Source organism: Macaca thibetana, chromosome X (genome assembly GCF_024542745.1).
Source record: "Macaca thibetana thibetana isolate TM-01 chromosome X, ASM2454274v1, whole genome shotgun sequence".
In the NCBI taxonomy this organism is placed as follows: Eukaryota; Metazoa; Chordata; class Mammalia; order Primates; family Cercopithecidae; genus Macaca; species Macaca thibetana.
Genome location: NC_065598.1, coordinates 146,471,957 through 146,494,006, shown reverse-complemented (window position 1 = coordinate 146,494,006; position 22,050 = coordinate 146,471,957). Strand labels below are relative to the sequence as shown.

Sequence of the window (22,050 nt, the reverse complement as noted above, 5' to 3'; positions counted from 1 at the left end):
CAGGGTGAGTTCCATAGGACTACACCTGGTCCTGTTTGTTGTTCTTCTGAAAACCCATGGAAAGAAGACTGCACTCTAGAAATAAACTTTATGTGACAAGGACTCATCTAATTTTTTTAGTCATTAATCTGCAGAGCTGAGCCCAATGGTAAGCACGTAATAAGTGCTTGATACATATTTGGCAAGTGAATGAATGAATGAATGAATGAATGAATGAATTCCCAGAACTTGCTCTGTACTCTCCCAAATCTACCTTGTTTCATGTTCACTTTTCCCCGACTTTATTTGTATCATAGATTTATCATATCCTGACAATGAACTACAGAATTTTGTTCCCTGCTGCATGCCAGGATTAGGGATCATGTCCGGTATTTGTTGGATGAATGAAAGGATCATCTAAATAATACATTCCAAACTCTGCACTCAGGCTTTCAAACTCCTTCAGGATGTCACTAGACCCATCTCTGCAGCCTCATCTCCTATGGGGCCATTTTGTGTTGAAGCTTAGTGGGGGTGTGGCCAGGGCTGGTCTTGGCAGTTTTGTGGCCACCATGGCACCTGCAGACCAACCAGATACATATTCTGTCTGCCACATGCATGTGTCCAGTCTAAGCACTAGTGTCCCTCCCTCTGGAGAAGGTGGTCACTGATGAGTGGTACTAAGGAGCAATTGGAGGGGGCCCAGCTATGAAGAAAGAGGGGCCCAGGGACCCAGCTACTGGCAGGATGTCTAGAGATGAGGCTGCTCCAATACTAGCTGCCTCCTGTGGCCACAGTCTCACATAGACCGAGCCTACACTTGCCACTCTGGGCTCAAGCTGAGATGGATGCAAGCTCAGCTGGAGGGCCCAAATGGGGTGCCAGGCCTGAAGCAGCCCTGGAAGCCTATCTCTGCCCCAGGCCTGTTGCCTGGCTCCAGAATCTTCCCTCAGCCAGAAGCTCCAAGGGCTTCACCCCGCATGCATTTCCCCAAATGGCAGAGTGGATGGCTCCCAAGCCTGAGAGGCCTGAAGTGCGTGCTCCCCTCTAAGGATTTCCAGAAGAAGTCAGGGTGCAGTTCAAACAGTCAAAAACAAAGGCTGAAATCCCAGCATGGTTCCTGAGAGAAGGCCACATAACCCATGCCCCTACCTCCACTGCTACTCATATGCAGAGAGCCACAGGCTCCAAGTGAACACTGCCCGTGTTCTGAGGCTGGGGGGCCCAGAAATGCTCAGAGTCAGGCAGGCAGTGAAGGCCCATGGGTTCCCAACTTCCTCCCACTGAAGTTTGCCTGTCTGGCAGGCCTTAAGTCCCTCTGCTCCAAATCTTCTCCAGCAACCTTCCCTGCCACTCTCCTAGGAAAGGACAAAGTCCCAGCTGCTTCAGGACAAACTTTGTGTGGCACTCAGTGCTTCCACCCTCCTAGAGCCCCAAATAATTTATTTGACTGCTTTAACAAGGGACAAAGTTTCCCAACACAGCCACTTTCCTCAGCTCCCTCGGCAGACCATGCACATGAAGACCCATGTCAAGCCAGGTTCTAGGGCCTACACACTTTTCACGGACTCCAGCTCTGTACCCCCATGGAGGCAACTGGCCTGTGGTCACAGAAAGGTATCAGCCCAAGGTCAGCCCCTTTCCTCACCAATCAGATGGCTTCAGAGGCAGGGGATCTCCTGACCAGTCAGCATCTGTTGGTCCTTCTGCACAACCTCCAGTCAGAGACAAACCACTGGGGGCTCATCAGCATCTGGAGCTAAGAGAGATCTCCTGCCATTCCTGCCCCTCAGGCCAGCAGGGCCCTTGAGCCCCTGACAAATTAGCTGCAGCCTCCAGGTCAGAAAGCTGCCCCACCCTGCCTGAGGCCAACAGGGGAAGGTGGCAGAGGCCGAGAAGAGCTCATGCCCATAGCTAAGGCAAACTCAAGATGCTGCCCCAGGGTGTCACCTGCCCACTGGAGAAGCTGGCCTGTGTGTGGGCCCTGTACACCCCAGGCTGTTGGCAGGCGAGGGCTGGATGCTGGGCTGCCTGACTGTGGAAGCTGCTTGCCTGCCCAGATCCAGGAACCAGCCCCTCCCAAGCTCCCTGAGGAGCCCTCCCTTGTACGGAGCGTGCTCAGAGCTTTGTGTCTGGGGATTCAACCCCACCAGCTCACAGCTCTGGTGTACTTGCCTCCAGGTCTTGGCACAATCTCAGCCAGTCCACCTGACCTGAGGTCAAGCCAGGGAGAAATCTGAGAGAAGAGGTACCTGGGGTAGGCCTGGCCTGAGAGGGAAAATCCATACCTCCTCTGCCAGGTCCCCTGGACTTGGCCTCCAAGAAGGGTTGGGGTTAGGGAAGGGAAACAGGGTAAGACCCTTGGGGCAGTGAGCTTTGGGCTCCTTTCCAAGAAACCAGGATTTCAGGCTGCTCCTGGCTACAGCAGAGTCCCCTCCATGCACCCTCATGTACCCCTCCTCACACGCCCACCTTCCTCTTCCCACCTTCCACCAGCTGCCAGGAAGCCAGCCTGTGACAAAAGAACTGGAATATTGAGTTTCAGCTTTTGCCCAGGACTGGCGGAGGACCAGGGGCCCACTTGGCAGGGCAGGAAACTACATAAATGGAGGATTAAAGCTTTGCCCACCTGTGCAGCCAGCTGGGAAGACAAGCCACTCCCTCAGGGGGCTGTTAGGAGTGGCTTAAATGACATCCTGCGTGCAAAGCCTGGGGTACATACAGGTGTGCATAATCTTCATGGAACAGCATAGAGAGTTTGCAAGGATACGCACCAACCAAACCATGGGAAATACTTTGGTGGAGGGACTTGGCACTTGGGGTGCAAGGGACTGTGTTAGCTAGGCCTGGAATGTTTGCCTTTTTGGGGAGAATGTGTTCATGAACAACTTGTGTAATTAAACATTTTTAAGATACAACGTGTATGGCACAGAGTAGATGTGCCGTAGGAAGCAATGAATAGAACTGACTTCCTTTGGTAGGGAAAGGTTTTCAACAGAAGGCACGCCCTAAAGGCCAGGAGGGGAAGACCAAGGCTAGAATCAATCTCTGGGGACCCTAATCAGAGGCCATCCTGCCAGTCCTTTACTTGTTCCAGGAGTGCAGAAGACAATGCAGGCTACCTTGTGCCCTCAAGAAGCTACTGATCCAGTGGAGGACTGATGTGTACCCCTCTAATACTAAGCCTGGTCAGCCCCTGGGAAGCTTCACAGACTAGAGATAAACAGCATGCCAGGAGAATCCCCTCCCCTACCCCCAAGTAAGAATGAGTTCCTTCCCTCATTCATTCACCCACAGCATCCTGCTTCACCATGGGGAAGTTCATGGCTTGCTGAAGGAAGGGGTGGGCTCAGGGTGGAGGGGTTGGGCAAGGCAAGGACAGGTTGGCAGAGAAATGCAATCAGATGAGCAAATGCTCCAGGTGGGTCAGAGCCAGAGGGCCAGGCAGGAGGTGCCAACTTGCCTCCTGGCGCTCTGCCCCCTGAGCCTCTGTGGGTCTCCCAGGGGCTCAGGAATCACAGATGTGCCAGCCCCCACAATATGGTCCCCATGCCCCTTAAGGAACATTGCAGAGGGGCCCAGCCTGGGCAGCTCTGACTCCAGTTCCTCGTAGGAGCTTCCTGAGGTCTTCTAGGTGGGGCAGGGAGTTCTAGAGATAGAGCAAGAATGCCCATCTAGGAACTGGCCCCCAGCCCTGCTGGGAACCAGCCAAGTGGTCACACAGAAAGGCAGGGTGGAGGCCCAGTCAAGGGCTCCTTATGAGCTCATCTGGCTCAGGAGATGTTCCTCCAGGGCACTGCCATGCTGTTTGTTTGCAACTCAGCTAAATTGCTCCCAAGGGTGAACCTTTGTTTCACAACATATTTTCAGCCAGACTTTTTCTGCAACTATGTCCATGTCTGTGCAGGCTGACAAACACTTAGGTCCCAAAGGGCAGACCCAGCCCTTCCCGGTTGCAGCCTCCTCTTCCACTGAGCTTCCTGTGAGGCCTGACTGGGGCAGGAGAAAGGGGCAGCCCAGGGTAGACAGTGTGAAGGCTGGACTCATGGCAGTGGGAGCCCTGGGCTGACAGCAAGAAGCTGCACGTGCTGCCCCTGCTCCATCTCCCTGGTTCCCTTAATATTCCTCTATATCTTGGGTCCTGGTCTGTCCTGAGGCTGCAGGAAGAGGAGGGGCAGCCTGCAAGGAGGTCCCCCCATCTTCCATCTAACCCATGGGTGACTCCTGGGGCCCCAGGGCCCATTTGCAGAGGACAGGGAACACCCCTGGTACTCCCTGGCCCTCTTGGCTCTCCTGGCCAGAAGTACTCATATCTGGGTGCTGCTGTTTCCCCATTCTGCAGAGGGGCTTCCTGTAGCACTTGATTACCTCTGTGCTCTGGGACCAGAGAGAGTCTCCCAACTGTTTCTTTCCTAGGTGTCCTTTTCTCTGCTTTGAGCAGGGCCCAGGCTCCAGGGGCCACGTACCTGGTGTCCCACAGAGCTGACAGGAGGCCCTGCATCCTCATCTTAGAAGTATTGCAAGCCCTAGAGTGTCAGGTGTGGAAGAACCCCCTCATTGTATAGGAGCCCATGAGGACCAGAGAGAAAAATGGGGAGCAGGGGCAGAGCAGGCTGTGGGACTCAATCTTCTCTCTCTCCCTCTACTCTAACTTCCCTCCCTCTGCTGCTCTGTGTCTCTGACTTTATCTCTCTCTCTGTCTCTCCCTTCCTCCATCCTTTCTTCTCTCCTCGCCCCTCCTCCTCTCCCTGTCTCTTCACTGTCTCTCTGTCTCACATACACAGGCACACACATTCATTTCATACCTAGTGACTAACACATTCCCCAATCTTCATAGATGGAGAATCCTTGACAGATTTGGGGGATTAGGGAAGGTGCACTTAGCAACTAAAACCAATCGAAAGTTCTGGGTCAGAGACATGTGTGTTGATCCCTTGGTCCCAGGGAAAGGGGTTGCAGCTCTTCCGTAGGCCTCCTGCAGCCAGGCACATCTGCACTGTGGTCAGGCCCCCATATGGCAGGCAACATTCTCCACCTCTCAGGCTCAGCCTCACTGGACGACCCGGCTATTCACCCTGTCTGAGGTGTGCTTCATGGGCTGTGGACCCAGAGTGTGTGGTGGGTAGGGTGCGGGGTATGTGTAGCTCCTGTTCAGCCTGCAGAGCTGAGGCAGGACCTCATCTCTAGTGAGTCTGTCTGCAGGAGGCAGGCCAAACCCTAGCGTAGGACTCAGGAAAACTCAAACCACAGAACTCACACCCAGGCCCTGTCTCGCTGGATGACCCAGGTACATGTTTCCTCCCTCTGGAATTCAATTTCCTCTTGTGCAAATGAGAATGTTTCTGGTCCCTTTCAGGAGATTTCCTCTGATTGCATCCCTGCAACACAGTCCAGACATGCTCCCAGAACCACACACCCACAAGCACCCATTTGCATCAGCCCAACAGGAAGAACTTTGCAAAGCTGGGGCTGGGGACAGTGAGGCGGGGAAGGTGAAAGGGAGGAGGAAACCAGGGCACCTGGGGCAATGGCAGAGGCTCAGTCCCAGCCACAAGGTCTTTGTGAAGAGGCGCTGTTGTTCCTCAGTGCACCCCAACCCCACTGTTGCCCCAAATGAGTGCTGGACACAGGAACCTCAGCCACAGAGTTTTGCTGCTATGGCGGAACTTTTATTGAGCATGATGTTTGCGCAGAGCGTTGTGCACGAGGTGGAAGCAAACGAGGGAGGAAAACAAAGCCACACCCCTGCCCACAGAGGATGGAACAGAAGGGCCGCTGAGGTCAGGAAGGCAAGGTTGCCTCTAGGTGTTACTGTGGCGTCCAGATGCCGCCATGCTCTTCACCCTTCAAAGGATGGCATCTCAGCCCATGCAGTCCTCCTCCACCTTCGCAGCAGCCAGGACCTCCCAATGCAGTGACCTGACCTCCCCAGGTAGGAGGCCTAACCAGAGTTGAAAATGACCCTGACGCTGCCTGAGGGCTGCTGGGAGATAAAAGGGGGATGGGCAATGGCGGCCCAGGGAAAGAGGAAAGAAAGAAGGGGAAGCAGGGAGGGCTCCAATACGGAGGCCGCGCGGGGGCGATCACTGGTTCATCCACAGCCACAGGTTGGCTATGCTGGCTGACACCAGCACGGCGATGATCAGGGTCTCCCTCTGGCGCCAGGTGGCGCCCTGCTCCTCCAGGGCGCGCAGACGCCGGTTGACTGCATATAGCTGCAGAGGAGCCAAAGGCAGGACTGCTGAGCCAGGCTCTTCTCCAGAAGCCCACAGCTCAGCCATCGGAAAAGCATAAAGTTAAAGCAAGAAGGGGCTTGATTGCCCTTTGGCGGTGGAGCGGGGAGTGCCCCTAGTGAGAAGCAGGGGGCTGGGCCAGGTCCGCTGGACCAAAGACCTGGCTGCTGCGTCTGCAGTCGCTACTTCTGCCTTCTCCCTTGATGCTCACTTCCATTCTCTGGAAGAGGCCAGCCCATTCCAGCTGCTCCGGGGAGCCAAGGGAGGAAGGGTCTCCTCCTGAGAAGGTCTGGGTTTGATTTGAACAAAGGCGACCCCTCTCTCAGACTGTTGGGTATCACTCTCTCTCTGGACATAGAACACTTATCCTTGTATGTTCCCTCTTCCTTTACCTTTTATCGGCCCCTATTCCCTGCCAGCATCTCAGGGACAGCAGTAGGTTTGAGATTGGACATCTACCTGGGTCAGAGCCATGGGGATGAGGAGGAAAAGGAAGGGAATCTGCCCTACCTCCAGCGCTAAAGGGAAAGATGACTGTAAGGGGCTACAAGACCCCAGATGTTGAGCCCTGACTACTCCAAGGCATTGTGATTCTGCTTGCACCCACCAATTGGGTCCCTCCTCACCTGTCTTCTCATGACTTCCATCTCCAGTACATTGAGCTCTTCCAGGCTAGTCTGTGCCACTGCATCTGTACCTGGGTTGCTGGGAGAGAAAAAAGACAGAGGGTCAAAGCTGCTGGTGGCCCCGGCAGGACCTGGCAGTGAGCACAAGAAGGCAATGAGGTCAAGCAGGTAAGGTCAGGAACTTCTTGGACAGTGACTATGAGCCTCCAGTCCTCTCCCATGGTAAAGAGGGCCTAGGGCCTTGAGGACTGGGAGTCAGCCTGAGCTAGCCTGAGCCAGCCTGGCCCAGCCTGGCCCAGCCCAACTCGGCTAGCCCACAGAGCACTGGGATGCCCCAAATGGGCAGGGAGCCAGGGTGCTCATGGTCTCTGACAGGGAGGCATTCCAGGCCCTCATGACTCCGTCCTGGCCAAGCTGCTCACCAGCCCCTCCGCCCCACTCTGGGCCCTGTCTGAGCAGCCAGGGCCCACAGACCCTCAGCTCTTACCGATCATAATGGAAACGCATGCCTTGGAAATTGCCAGGGTACTCCTGGAGATGGGCATCCCCATGGCCTGATTCTCTCAGCATTCTGGGCATTGGCAGCTGGGACCCCTGAAGAAAGGAATGATCAGTAAAGTAGCCTGCCCAGCCCCACGTGAGTGGCTTCCCCAGTTTGCCCAGAACCAATGGTGCACCCCATGGGGAGTCACATGGTGCCTGGTCTCTGGAATCAAGGGCTGGCAGCTTCAGGCCTCTAGGAAAGCTTGGGAACTCCACACAGGCTGCTGGCCACCACCCCACCCGCACCATGCTCCTCGGTAGCTCTTGGTCATCCAGGCAGGCTGTGGCAAAAGAAGAGCAGTGACAGGGGTCTCTGTCCTCTGCAAGAACTTTCACATACAGGTATTAGCTGAGAGGCTGAGCAACCTACTGAAGGAGAACGTAAAACCTTGATTGGCAGCCCAGGCCATTGAGGCCTGGCGAGGTGCCTTTACTTCCCAAGGATGCATGGTAAATGTCAGGGCTAAGGCTAGAACCCTGGCTACTGGGAAACCACCAACTCCTCTGGGTAAGCCCAGCCAGCCATCCCTGTGGCTTTCATTTTCATCCATCTGCCAACGACTCCCTAGTGTGTATATCTCTGCCCCAGAGCCCTTGAGCCAGGGCTATCTGATGCCTTTGAAGAGTCAGTGGGGGATAGAGGAACAGAGTGTGTTTTGGCTTTTGGTGCCAGACCTGCCTGGGCTCAAATCATAGTTACAGGTTTCCAGTTCAAGATGAAATATTTCACAAGCTGCTTATTTAACACACACCACATGCCAGGGACCATGCCATCCTCTAAGCCCTTACCAATACTAAGTGATTGATTCCTCATCACAACCCTGTGAAATGGTATCATTAACACCCCATTTTGAAAGTAGGGGAAACTGAAACACAGAGAGGTTAATTAACTTGTCCAAGTCACACAGCTAGTAAGTAGCAGAGCAGTAATTTGAACCCAGGACATTTCAGTCCAGAGGTTATATTCTTAACCATTACACTATGATGTCTCTCATATTTAACACTCGTTCCTGTTAAGGCTCTGCTAAGTGCCACTGAAGATAATAAAACAGTTTAAACCCATAAGAAGGAAGACAACCCGAGAGGCATCAGCTAATGAAAGGATTCAATAGAATTCTGGAATCCAGGAAGTGTCCATGGGGGAACTAGGCCTCAGTGTGGATGGGAAGCAGATGGGACTCAGCTGACAAGGGAGGCCCCCGCCAGCAGCATCCAGAGAGGACTTAGACCTGCAAGGACAATGGCGGCATATCACAAGAAAGGAGAGGAGGGAGGAAAACAGGGCCTTTAACTAATGATCTGTGTATGAAGCAGTCATCCGCACTTCTCACTCTTGGCTGGCAGCCAGGCACTTACCCCCAAGCCAAAACCTGAATCAAATGAATAAGAAAGCTAGGGTGAAAGTGACACAAAATAAAATCCTCTTCATTCTGGCAGGGTTCAGGGTGCCCCACGTGACAGCCAGTTCCTTACCCGCTTACCCTGCTGAAGTAGAGCCTGCCATTTGAAAGGCCTGACCGAGGTGTGCAGAGTCCTGGGTTAGCTCTTCTATTTGCCTCATTCTTACAAAAAAATAGACAACCGAGGCTCACTTGTCACCTGAGAAAGATCTGCAGCCCTCTTCTGTTCTGAAGTAACAACATCAAACTGAAGGTGGATCAATTTCTGTGTAAAGGATTTTCATAGGAACTTTGCCACTGCACTCTGTTTGTTGCAATAATGCAAAACTAATCTCTCTCAAGAGGAGCACACAGATAGTGGTGCAACATTTTTATGAACAGTAGTTCATGGTCACAATATTTTATTTTCTTAAGATACTTCAAAAATTGCATTAAAAAGATAATGGGAATTAGAGGGATCCCATGACTAGAATTTGATCAACGGTGTCTCTTAGAAAAATTTTCAGACCATTGCTTGACTTTCCTATCAATAGGAATCAGAAGGACAAAAAAAAATTTGAGAGATTTGAAGGCAAAAAATAAGGATGAATGGCTGATGGCTGGATTTTGTTTGTTTCAGATAACATAGTTTGTTGTTAACACACCAAGTCCCAACTTCTCTCTGTTAATCATTTCAAAAAATGTCATTTTTATTTCCATGTAGTTTTAAAGTAGTTTTTCCAAGTCAGCAGGATAGCATTATTAACTTTTCTCACCTTTGCATATTATGGTTCTCCTAGAGACAGTTCCATTAACTGTTTTATTCAAAAATAAAGGAATGAATGAATGAATGAATGGAACTAATAAATTAGATTTCCTCTTTCTAAATTTAATTTATAAATTCAATTTAATGTCTATATTTTCAAACAGTCTACCTCTAGCCCTCATAGTCAACTTTAATTAAACCAGAGAAACGCATGCCTTGGAAATTGCCAGGGTACTCCTGGAGATGGGCATCCCCATGGCCTGATTCTCTCAGCATTCTGGGCATTGGCAGCTGGGACCCCTGAAGAAAGGAATGATCAGTAAAGTAGCCTGCCCAGCCTGTCCTCTAGTCTCAGGGACGTTGGTGGCTTGCAGGAGCCTGACTTCCTGGAGCAACTTGATTTGGCTTCTGTCTTTGGACACAAAAAGCCAACTCAATATTTGACTTATTTTTATTCCCAGGAAATCTCTAACTTGCAAGCTTTTTTTCTCATTCTTCACTGGGGCTACCCAATAAATCATTTCAGCAATCAAGTCTCCCTCCCTCTCCAACCTTATTGCCCCCCAATAACTTTCAAACTTTACTGTGGTAACAGTAAAACCACCATTTTCTAACGCTTTCCCTCATCCACCTGAATGTGGTGAAAAACATTGGCTACGCAATTATGGGATTCATGATTCCCTAAAACGGTCAGGTCTACCTCCTCTGCAAAATGGCTCAGTATCCTTTGCAACAATGTGGCCAGCATTTTTCTAGAAGATTCAACACCCACAATGAATGTAGCTTAAAGAATTGGCTACAGAACTGTGGGACTCACATGATTTCCTGGAGCAGTCAGACCTCCCTCCCTCTCCAATCTTGTTGCCTTTTCCCAGCAGCCTTTGCAACAGCATAACAACAATTTTTGTAAAACTTTCCCTTACTCACAGTGAATTTAGCTAGCTAAAATGATTGGCTACAGAACTGTGGGACTCACTTAATTCTCTAGAATAGTCAGGCTTCCCTCCCCATCCAAAATGACTGTGTTTTCCCAATATCATTTGCAACAGTATAGCCACTATTTATTCTAAAACATTCCTTCACCCATATCGAATGTAGCTTAAAAGGACTGGCTACAAAATGGTCAGATTCACTTTCCTGGATTTCTTTTTTCTTTCTTTTACTTTCTTTCTTTCTTTCTTTCTTTCTTTCTTTCTTTCTTTCTTTCTTTCTTTCCTTTCTTTTCCTTTTCCTTCCTTCCTTCTTTTCTCTCTCTCTCTCTCTCTCTCTCTCTCTCTCTCTCTCCCCCCCTCTCTCTCTCTGTCTCTCTCTCTCTCTCTCTCTCTGTCTCTCTCTCTCTCTCTCTCTCTCTTCCTTTCTTTCTCTTGCTCTGTTGCCCAGACTGGAGTACAGTTGCATGATCTCAGCTCACTGCAACCTCTGCTTGCTAGGTTCAAGCGATTCTCATGCCTCAGCCTCCTGAGTAGCTGTGATTACAGGCATGTGCCACCATGCCCAGCTAATTTTTGTATTTTTAGTAGAGACAAGGTTTCACCATGCTGGCCAGACTGTTCTCCAACTCCTGGCCTCAAGTGATCCGTCCACCTCTTCCTGCCAGAGTGCTCAGATTACAGGCATGAGCCACCATGCCAGACGACTTGACTGGATTTCTTAACAGCCAGAAAGCGTAGGAGCCTCACCTGAGTTATTGTGTGTATACACACACACGCACCACACACACAATTTTAAATACAGGAAGCGTTATTTCACACAATGGATTTACAGAGTGAAATATTTATGTACTCCCCATGCAATATTTGTTTCAGGCATTCTGAACTCCCAAGGTTGCATCCCAAGCATAGGAAAGGATGACCCTGACCTTTCTGTCCTCATTTGCCAGCTTGGAACACAGGAGCTTCCTCCTCCTCACAAGTCAATGTCTAGCCCTGCCTGACCTGGTCAGGCTACAGCCCCTACAACCAGTACTCCCAACCCCAACCTGGCCAACATGTGCTGAGGACCCCATGCAGTACCATTTTCTTGGATCGGGTGGCAGTCATATTCCAAACTCGTTTCGCTGAAGCAGAGCCAGCAGCTTTTTGTTCCAACTTCTGCCTCTTCTGGGAGGCACCCAGGGACCGAGATCCATGCTCCATCATTTCTAGAGAGAAGAACAGAGACCCCAGGAGCACCCATAGAAGTTGTACCAGGGCTTCTTGGGCACAAAACACACCAAAAAGAAGACAGAGTCCCCAGCTTTCTTGGGAATCACTCAGCACCCATTAACCACTGTCCACCAGCTGATCCCAGGTCTCAGTTTGTTCATCTGTTCAAAAGTTAAACAAGAATCCTGAGGGCTCAGCTCGAGACTAGGTTACTCTCCAGTAATCTACAGAGCAATGACCAAGAACAAGATTCCAGCTATCAAGGAACTGACCATCTGTTTTGTGTATAAGAGTGAATGACAGGTGTAAAACAGAAGGTCTATCCTTGCAAATGCAGACAGAGAGATGCAGGCTCCATAAATGATCAAAACAGGGTAACATAGTGGAAGGAAAGGGCTCCTTCTAGAAAAGTAGGAGACAACAATTGAGGCAGGGACCTGAAAAAAATAAAGGACCCAGCCCTGGGAAATTGAGGGAAAGAGCATTCCAGACAGAGGAAACAGCAAATGCAAGGTCTTTGGGGAAGAAGCAGGCTTGGAGCATTGTAAGAACAAACATAAATGCAATGTGATCTGGATCCCTTTGTGTGCTATAGAAATGGTATTTTCTGTCTATATCATAGTATGAAATGTTTTGAGGAGGCTGATACAATCTTATAGATCATGGAGTCTGGATTTTCCTCCAAATGGCAGGAAAATGAATTCGAGGGTTGGGAGAGAGAATTGATCTCTGGTCTCATAATTTGAGCCCTCTGAGTATTTTGCAACAGACACTGTGGTGGCTTGGACAAGGGGAAGACAGAGGGACCACACATGTTGTTCCCATCCTTCTCCCTCCCAGGGCAAAATGCTCACATCATCTATCCCTTTTCTCCTAGATCCCTTACCATCAACCCACAAATCCTCAAAGCCCGCCCAACACACAGATGTGCAAACACTTCCATGCACACATGCACCTTTCCCAACACACACATGCACAGGTACAGACATGTATCTACACAGTTGGCTGTAGCCTAGGGGTATTTTAGGGGATCCTCACCCGCTATCACCAGGTGCTCTTGGTTTTGCCCTTGGCGTCCATGATTCAGTTCTTCTGTCAGGGACATTTCCATCTCTGCCTTGGTGTTGGGAGGGCCTCCTGCCATCACAACCAGCTGTTCACTTGTAAGCTATGGCTAAGGATGTACAGGGTGCCAGGAACAGAGGAGTCACACTCAGAAAATCACCTCTTCCTGGAACAGGAGCTCAAGGAAGATATAGTCAGACCTGGGGGTGGAGCAAGACTCCCTCTCTAGGCTGAGGCCTTGGACTCAGCACTTTCTGTTTCTATTGCATCTTGTTGGCTAGGTCCGTGGCCTTCTCCTTGCTACTCTGTAAGCAACTTAGGAGAAGAGATACAATTCCATGCCTTTGACTGTGAGAACTGCTCTGGCTCATGAATCTCCATATTTAGCCCATGGGGGGAAGGGTGGGGTCTACCCTCCATCATTTCTATGAAGAAACAGGGATTGGCACAGGGTCCAAGAGCCAGGCAGTGGCTACAGCAGAGTTAGGTCCTAGCAATCCAGGCCATACCACACCTTCAGAAGGGATTCTCTGGAGAGCATATCCTACCTCCCCCATCCAGAGTCCCCAGACATGGGAGGTAGCCTTTTTCTGAAGTAGGTCAGACTAGGCAGGAGCCATGAGAACAAAGGGAGAGAAGGGTAAGAGAGGTGGGACCTGACTGCAGCCACTAGAACTCCCAGGGGCCTCAGGCCTTGCACCTTCTAAGTCCCAATTCTCCCTCAGTTTCCCTACTGATTAGACCACTGTGATGGTCAGGTTTATGTGTCACCTGGCCAGGTTCTAGTCCCCAGTGACTCCTTCAAACACTAGTCTAGGTGTTGCTGTGGAGGCATTTTGTAGCTGTGGTTGGCATCTACAACCAGTGGACTTGAAGTAAAGTAGAGACACATCCTCGATGATGTGGGTTGGTCTCACACAATCAACTGAGAGGCCTGAAGAGCAAAGACTGAGGTTTCCCAAAGTAGAGGTAATTCTACCCCAGGACTGCAGTGTCAACTCTTCTTTGAGTTGCCAGCCTGCCAGGCTGCCCTGCACATTTCAGACTTGTCAGCCCCACAATCGCATAAGTCAATTTATTAAAATAAATTTATATATACTTGTGCATATGCAGATATATACATACATACATACATACATATATACATCCTATCAGTTCTGTTTCTCTGGAAAACACTGATTGCTACACGACCTATGGTGAACCCTTCATTCTAGGAAACAACCCCAGAGCCCCTGGGGGAATAGGAGGCTATTTGTGAAAGGAATCAGGACAGGTTTATAAAACGTTCCTTTTAGAAATAGCCTCTTCTTCCCCCAGAGCCCTTGGGTCAGGTGGGATAAAGAGGAGGAAGGAAGGAGGAAAAGAGGAAGGGAGGAAGGAAGGAAGGAAGGAAGGAAGGAAGGAAGGAAGGAAAAGAGGAAGGGAGGAAGGAAGGAAAGAAGGAAGGAGGAAAAGAGGAAGGGAGGGAGGAAGGAAGGAAGGAAGGAAGGAAGGAAGGAAGGGAAGGAAGGAAGGAAGGAAGGAAGGAAGGAAGGAGAGGGAGTGCAAAGGAAGGGGTCAGAACTAGCTGAGATAGGGCAGCATGGTCTGAGGCTGCCTGTCCCCTGCCCCCACCTCACCTGTCCAGCGCTGGGGCCGAGCTCTTGGGAAGCAGAGCTGATATAGGCCCTGCCTGCATTCCTGGGGGCCCCAAAGAAGCCCTTCCCAGATCTAGTGGAGCAGCTGCGATGAAATTTGAGCTTTCTGGAGGGCCACCTTGGGAGCAGAGAAACTACTGAGTGTGCTCAGCTTAGTGGGATTCAGGAGCCTGGGAAGCCCAGCCAAGGTTGCCAGATTGAGCAAATGAAAATACAGATACGAAGTACATTTAAATTTCAGATAAACAACACATCTGTACTTATACTACATTTGTAGTGTAAGTATTCTCTCTTGTACACTAACCTTTGGGACATATTTACACTAAAAAAAGGATTCATGGGTTGATCTAACATTGAAATTTAGCTGCATATCCTGTATTCTATCTGACAATCTTATCTCACTATGACCTCAAGATTTTACCTCGAGCAAGTTTCTCCCTTCTTTTGGTGTCAGTCTCCACCATGGACAAGCCTCCCTACAGGGTGGCTGGATTGTGAGGAGCACTCAGAAGTCAGCAAAGCTACAGTAGTGTAGGCACTGGCTTGCCACAGGGCCTCAGGCTATGGAGGCCAGATTTCTGTCTAGTTATCAACTGACCCTGGTGGGGCTTCTTGGGCACAGGAGCACAGGGTCCAGGTGCATGTGGAGGCACTGCCCCCTGGTGGCATAAGAATCCACCACCTAAAGCCAAGCAAAGAGGGTGGGAGAATTCCTTCCCAATCCCTGAACCCCCAAGGCCACTCAGAAACCCCAACATCTCACCCCCTTAGCGTGCCTTCCCCGCTTGGATTGAGTGCCAAAGACAACTTGGAGGTGACAGAGAGTTTAATGTGCCTTTGAATTTGTCTCTTAGCATGTTAGCTAATTATAATTTCATAATTGTAATTTACACAGTAATCTCCTTTTGAAATGGCCCGAAATTCGTACTCCAACCATTCTGAAAAGCCCCCTACCCCAAAGTCTGGGTGCTAACCTCAGGGGCCCGAAGGACTAGAGCACCTGCGATACAGAGGGAGATCTTTCAAGTCTTACACGGTGCCTGGGTCCAGGAAGATGGCACAAGGCCAATTGCAGACAACAGACTGCAGAGCCCTAACACTCCAGTGGAAGGCCCTGCTCACCCAGAGGTTCGAGAGATGCTTCTTCATAGGGGAAGGAAGGGTCCAGAACATACCTGGCTTGTATGTGTGTCTATCTGCTTTCAATGTGCAGTGTTTTACATAAATGAGATCTTACAAATCTGAGATGTGTGCCATTGTGCAACTTATTTTTTCAAGTGAACCAGGTGCCTTGGGGATCTCTCCGTGTCAGAACAAATCTACCTCGTTTCTTTTCAGCCCAGCATAGCATTTCCCTACACAGCTGCCTCCCGTTGCTCCTTTATTGACTTGCTCATGGATATTTTGGGTGTCTAGAGCTTTTTTACTTTTAGAAACAATGTAGCACTGAGCATTCCTGAACATGTCTCTCTGCACACATATGTAAATGTGTTTGCACAGTGGGTGCCTAGAAGTAGAATTGTGGGGTTCTAGGGTATGTGTGTTGATTATTTTGACCTAAAGGGACCAATATTGTCAAAGGAGCCTCCGAAGAGGCTGTACAAAGTGAGGCCTTACCTAGGAGATGAAAGTCTGTGTTTCTTCCCAGTCTGATCAACAGAAATATTATGCACTTATTTAAAAGGCATAATGGGTGAAAAATGATATCTATCTCATTGTTGCTTTAATTTATATTGCCTTAATTATGAATAATCTTGAGCAATTTTTCACATGTTTATTGATCTTCTGTATTTCTTTCCCATGAACTGTCTGCTGGAGGGTTTGGATCTTTATTAAAATAAGAGCTATTTTATTAACAGAAAAGAATAAGACAAAAACTCTCCCTCCTTTCAAGTTAAGTATCTCCAAAGGAAACGTATCATCTTTTTCCCTAAGGGGGATCGTGAGCCCAGAGCCTCCACTGGGGACCAAACAAATCCAGTTAATTGCATCCAAGCTTTTGCTGAAACCTAGAGGGCACCCAGCCACCCACGGAGAAGGTGTCCAACTCAGGCTGCTGCCTACCTACCTGCCCATCTGCCCTTGTGTCTGTCTGTCTTCTCTGCCTGCCCCCAGCCAGCCTGATCACCTGCCTCCAACAGTGCCTTCCAACCATTAGCTTCTTCCAGATGTTCAGTCAGCTGAGCACTCTGCTCCAGTTCCCAGCGGCTCAGGGTCGCAGCTCTGTCTGCCCCATGTTCCCACCTCCCTTGCAAGCTGCAGCAGAAGATGTCAGGAACCCAGCCCAAAGTCAGCATATCTGTGAGTGACTCAGAGTCCTGCCACTGGGATATCTTAGGCAAGTTGCTTCACCTGCTTGGATCCTCAGTTTCCCATCTTCACATGGAAATTTTAGGGAGATTTGTGGGGGCTGCCTGGGCTTCAAGGCAAACTCTAGCTGTTCTTCATCTAGAGCAGCTCAGCTCTTACCACTTTCTTATATTGGGGCTTTATGGAAGAGGTCATTCCAGCCAAATGTCTTGAAGGAAAGTAAAAAAAGCCATTGGGTGTGATGACTTCCTATCTCCCAGTCCTGCTCAGAGCCCAGTCTCAGGCAGCTACAGCCCCACACCCAAGCAAATGAGTGCACCTGGATCTTCCAGGCAGCTGAGAGCTTCCTCTTGGCTTGTTAATGAACCTTATGGACCCATAAACAATTCTCCTTCCTGCTCCTGGAAGCAGCTGGTACTGAGGTCATCCCTGGAGCCCCAAAGCCCTCCCTACACCAGAGAGGAAGGGGAAAGGGGACTAGCAGAGTCTTGCATCTCTCCCGCCTCTCCTTAAAGAGGCAGGGATGACAGACAGAAGGACACAGGGTCAAACTGCAGGGACCATAGCTGGCCCAGGGAAGGAAGGCCACCTTGTGAGCAGAGAGAGGGAAATTAAAAGTATCAGGGCCACTTAGGGCAGCCCTTAGGACCCACTTCCATGGGGACAGGGCCACGTTGATTTCCAGCTTTCTGTCTTGAATCAAGATTGACTGTGTGCTAGACACTGGGGATGGAGATGAGGTCCCTGTCCTCACAAAGTTCATGCTCTAGTGAACAGAGAATCAAATGGATAGGAAGGAAGTCCATCTGTCTGTGGGGACAATAGCAGGCAGCTGTTTATGTGGTGGCCATGCCCTTAACCCTGCTGCACTCTGCCTGTCTGGGAGTGTGGTGGGTGCTCACTAGAGCTTGGCAAACCTAAGAAGGAGGGGCCCAAGGGAGATCTGTCCCAAGCAATGTCCCCAGCCTCTGCAGCCTCTGACTGCACACCTCCTGGGGCAGCTCGCTACCTCCCAAGTGGGCTCAGATCAGTAGAAACGTCTTCCCTACATGGGTGGAAACTCTGGTACAGTCTCGGGGGTGGGGGAGGAGCCGCTTCAGCAGAAGGAAGTTAAAGACGCAGACATAGAGTCAGTCTTGGCTTTCAAACCAACAGGTAGGACTGCAGTTGCTGAGATGCTAAGTGGTTCCCAAACAGCCCAGTCCTCCAGGCTTAGGGGTCCGGAGACCATCCTGCTGTGCCCTGAGTCCCTTCAGAACAGCACCTCAAGATTCCCCCCGAGAAGGGGAGGCTCCCTCAGCAGCTCAGGTGGGGCTGCAAAGAGCTCAGGGTAATTGTTGTTGGTTGACTGCCCTAGAAACAACTCGGGACCACCCTGCATGCGACAAAGAACAGCACCCAGAAATGGGGGAAATGCGCCTCCTAGCGCAGCCAGCTGCTGTCACTGCCTGCTCCTTCTTCCGCCTTTTCCTTTTCTCTTCACTGGCCCAAGAAATCCTGCCCCCAAAGCTGCAGAAGTTTCAGAGACACAGAGGAGTTTGTTTCCTGCCTATCTGTCACACTGTGGCCCAGTGTCACCCTGCCCCCCAGCTGAGAGGCTAGGGCACTTTGCTCTTGTGTCCAGAGATCCCTTGGAGCTGGTGGGAAAGAGTCTCTTTCCTGATCCTCAGGAAGGGGGGTTAAGCAAGGTGACCTCACAAAATCCTTGGCCTCAGCTGTGTGGTGACTCCTCAGATCAAAATGCATCTGCTTTTAATTGTTTCTGTGCTCAATGGCTGAATTGTGATGTGTATGTAAAAATCAGGAGAATCAGAGGCCAAAGAAAGAAGTAGAAAATGTGGTACAAAACCTCAGACAATGACCTGCTCAAAACACAATGAGCAGCTGCCCCTCCAAGCTGGAGAAAGATGTTGGAGAGGAGAAAAGAAGGCCCAAGGTGGGAAGCACAGCCCTGAGAAGCTGCATGGGTTTTTTTTTTTTTTTTTTTTTTTTTCAGACAGGAAGCTAATGACAGATGTTCCCATCTATGAAGTGGACACTATTCCCACTATGCCCCCATTTTACAGATGGAAAAGCTGGACAGTGGTGGGAAGAGAGGGCTGAGATATGACCCAATTCACTGATTCAGTGATAAACCAAGGTCATCACATTAACACTCCAGGGTCCTCGCAAACCAAGAGGAAGTCCCAAGGAGAAGGTGGCTCCAGAGAATTTCAGAAAACATCTCTAGCCCCCTATTCTACTCTGACCTGCCCTTCACTCTTAGAAGACAGAGATCAACAGAGACCTTGTCTGCTTTGTTTGCTGGCCCCTCAGCACTTAGCATGCTGCCCAGCATATTGGAAGATTACTAAATAGTGGTTGGATTGGAATGACCTGAATGTTAGAAAACAAAACGATCCCCCCTTAGCATCTTGTCTTATGCCATTAAACTCTCAACTCCTGGAAAATGTTGCCTTCATCATATGCACTGTCTCCACTTGTTGCCTCCCAGGCATCCCACTGCTCATTCTAGTCTGGCTTCTTCAGTCACTATGGAACTGAAACCACCCCTTGCCAAGGTCACCAATGACCCCCTGATGGCTCCATACAATGAATTCACTTTGGCTGTCATCTTTCTTGGCTTCTTGAAAGCATTTCACATCATTGTCTACTGTCTCCTTCTAGAAACACTCTAGTCCTTTGGTTTTCAGGGCTCCATACTCCAGTGCTTTTCCTCCCACCTGTCTGGCCTCCCTTCTGGGCCATTGGGTCCCCACTCAAGACCACTTGTTGTCTTTCTGAGACCTCAAGCAATTCTGATCTCTTCTGCTGCAGCCTAGGCCTCCCTCCTCAACTACACTCAAATGCACTATACACCACATATGCAACACGTCAACTCAAACCTGTAGTCTTTTGCTCCCCTAAACCTTCTCCTCCTCAACTGTGACCCTTCCCAGGGAATGGCCCTACCATCTACTCTACTATCTGAGCCCCTAAACCTGAGAGTCATCTGGGATTACTTGCTACCCCTTCCCAATGCAGTCACCATGCATGGTTCTACCTCCTGAATAGAGAATTCAGTGTTTCTTCCAATGTGATGCAAAGATCCCCTGCAGAAGAATCAACTGAGTGATCTGGCCACAATGCACATGCCTGGCCCAACCCTGGACTCAAGGTATCAGACTCTGAGGGTGGGATCTGGAGATCTGCATTCTAAACAATCAGATGGTCTTGTGCCTATCAAAGTTTGAGTAAAAACCTTCTCAACAGTCTATTTCTCTCTGTCTCTTCTGTCATCAGCCTCATCCATCCTATTGCTGTCTCTTGCCTGGGCGATGGCAATAACCTGACCTCCCTGACTTCTCTTATTCTTCAGCTCCCGCAGCCTGTTTTCCACATGGCTGGCAAAGCATGCCTGGCCATGCCCTCTTGCTCCTTAAGACACCCCTTGGTGGCCTCCCCTTATCACTAGGGTAAAGACTACAGCTCTGAATGCTGCCTAAAGGGCCTAACATGGGCTCACCTCCATGTATCTTGCAAATCTCATCTTGCACAGGTCTTTATCCTCATGCTACCCTGTCTTCTGTTTCCTTAAAACCACAATGGACTTGCTAAACTCCAGGCCTCTTCACGTGCTGCCCCTCTGCCTGTCTGAATTGTCTTGCATGGTCTTTGCTTGGCTGATTCTTACCCATCCTTCACTTTGGTTGGCCATGGCTTCCTCAGGAAGACTTTCTCTGGAGGCCCCCAGCCTCAGCCCTCTGGACTTCCCCTAGCATAAAGTTCATCATGCACCATTGCTACAGCTGTTCTGATGTTTCCCCAACCTGCAGTTATGCCCAGAGCTCCAGGCAGCCAGGGCCTGCATGCCCCAGCTTGTGGAGCATCATGCTCTGCCAGCACCCACCCCTATATGTCCTATCAGCCCAAGGACCCAGCAGTGCCACCACCAATTGGCCCACCCTCTGGGCTCCTGTAATCCCATGCAATCAGCCTGATATGAAATGTTACCCAGTCTCTATTTTTATAGCTCAGAAATCCTAGTGAAACTGAACCCATCAAGCAGTTTGAGCTCTTCAGAGAAAATGCTGAAAGTTAATGTCATTGGATCTGGCGGTCTTGTGATTCCCCAAAACAATATATTTTGTCTATAAAAACAACCTGTGGGGCACAAACGTTTTGTCTCTTCTTCAGGCTTTGGGTTCTCACACGACTTCCCACAGACGAACCCTGGAAGAAGCATTCTGAAGCCCACTTCTCCTTTCCCAACTCACCTGCCCTGTGGAGACTTTTGGCAGCTGTCCCAAGTCTGTCCAGCGTGGCAGGGAAGAAACTGCTTTGGGGCCTGGTTGGAGACTGACAAGGTGCCCCTCTGTATTTGCCAGCATCTCAGAGAAGCTGTGATGTTCACCCTTCAAGATTTTCCAGAATGTGCATGATGTGCTTAGGTTGGAGGAAGGAGCAACAAAGAGTCTTCCTGCCATGAGTGGAGCATTATGAGCCAAAATTTGTCCCCCTAAAATTCATATGTTGAAGTTGTAAGCCCCCAGGACCTCAACATGTGACTGTAGGAGTAATTAAGGACTAATTAAGTGGAAATGAGGTCAATGGGGTAGGACCTAATCCAATCTGACTGGCATCCTTATAAGGAAGAGGAGATTGGGAGCACTGAAAAGAACAGAGGGAAGATACTGTGAAGCCACAGGGAAAAGATGGCCATCGGCAAGCCAAGTAAACAAGTCTCAAAAGAAATCAACCCTGCCAGCACCTTGATCTCAGACTTCCAGCCTCTAGAACCTTGAGAAATTCTTCTGTGGTTTAAGCTCCCCAGCCTGTAATATTTTGTTTTGGCAGCCCAAGCAAACTAATGCATGGAGCTTGGGCTCCAATTCTAGAACACAATCAGTCAATACGTTTTTAAAAATTGAACACTTACTGTGATCCAGGCACTGTGCTGTGTTCTAGGGCAGAAGTGGTGAGAAAAGTTATACATGGTCCCTGCCCAAATGGGGTTACCAATAGGGCAGGGAAAGGAAGGGAGCATTTTGGAGGGATCTATAGTCAACACAAAACCAACGCAAAGTCACCCTTCCCCAAAAGGGACCAGCAGTGCTAGGTGCATGGCCTGGGGTGGGGACATCAGGACAGACCTGGATTCACATGATGGAGCCAGGACTTCCTTTCTATGAGATCTTCGTCAAATGGCATGCCTTTGCTGGCTTTGCTTTCCTCTGCTGTAAACTAGGGTTAGTTATAAACCCCATATCACAAGTTTCTAGAGAGGATTGTGTCAGTCAGTGCATGTACAAGGCTTAGCATATACTAAGTGCTCAATAAATGCTGGCTATGATCATTTATAATCACAATTCAGGCGTCTTCCCCACTG

At 49.8% G+C, this 22,050-nt stretch overlaps 1 protein-coding gene across 1 annotated transcript; it reads right to left on the bottom strand.

Moving 5' to 3' along the window:
• Nucleotides 1-5,626: 5,626 nt before the first annotated feature.
• Nucleotides 5,627-12,934, bottom strand: FATE1 (fetal and adult testis expressed 1). Its single transcript, XM_050775390.1, has 5 exons — nucleotides 12,709-12,934; nucleotides 11,539-11,666; nucleotides 7,326-7,432; nucleotides 6,839-6,917; nucleotides 5,627-6,194 (listed from the first exon to the last, which is right to left on the bottom strand). Exons 1-5 carry the CDS (start codon nucleotides 12,812-12,814, stop codon nucleotides 6,063-6,065), a joined length of 552 nt encoding a protein of 183 aa, XP_050631347.1. The 5' UTR covers nucleotides 12,815-12,934; the 3' UTR covers nucleotides 5,627-6,062.
• Between the last annotated feature and the right edge of the window lie 9,116 nt (nucleotides 12,935-22,050).

Excerpts from the sequence above, each read along its gene's own strand:
- FATE1 (XM_050775390.1), bottom strand. The coding sequence starts at position 12,814 with ATGGCAGGAGGCCCTCCCAACACCAAGGCAGAGATGGAAATGTCCCTG. Across the intron at positions 6,918-7,325 it reads ATGCGTTTCCATTATGATCG|CAACCCAGGTACAGATGCAG; the intron begins GTAAGAGCTGAG and ends TTTCTCTCCCAG. Across the intron at positions 6,195-6,838 it reads TGGAAGTCATGAGAAGACAG|CTATATGCAGTCAACCGGCG; the intron begins GTGAGGAGGGAC and ends GCTCCTCTGCAG.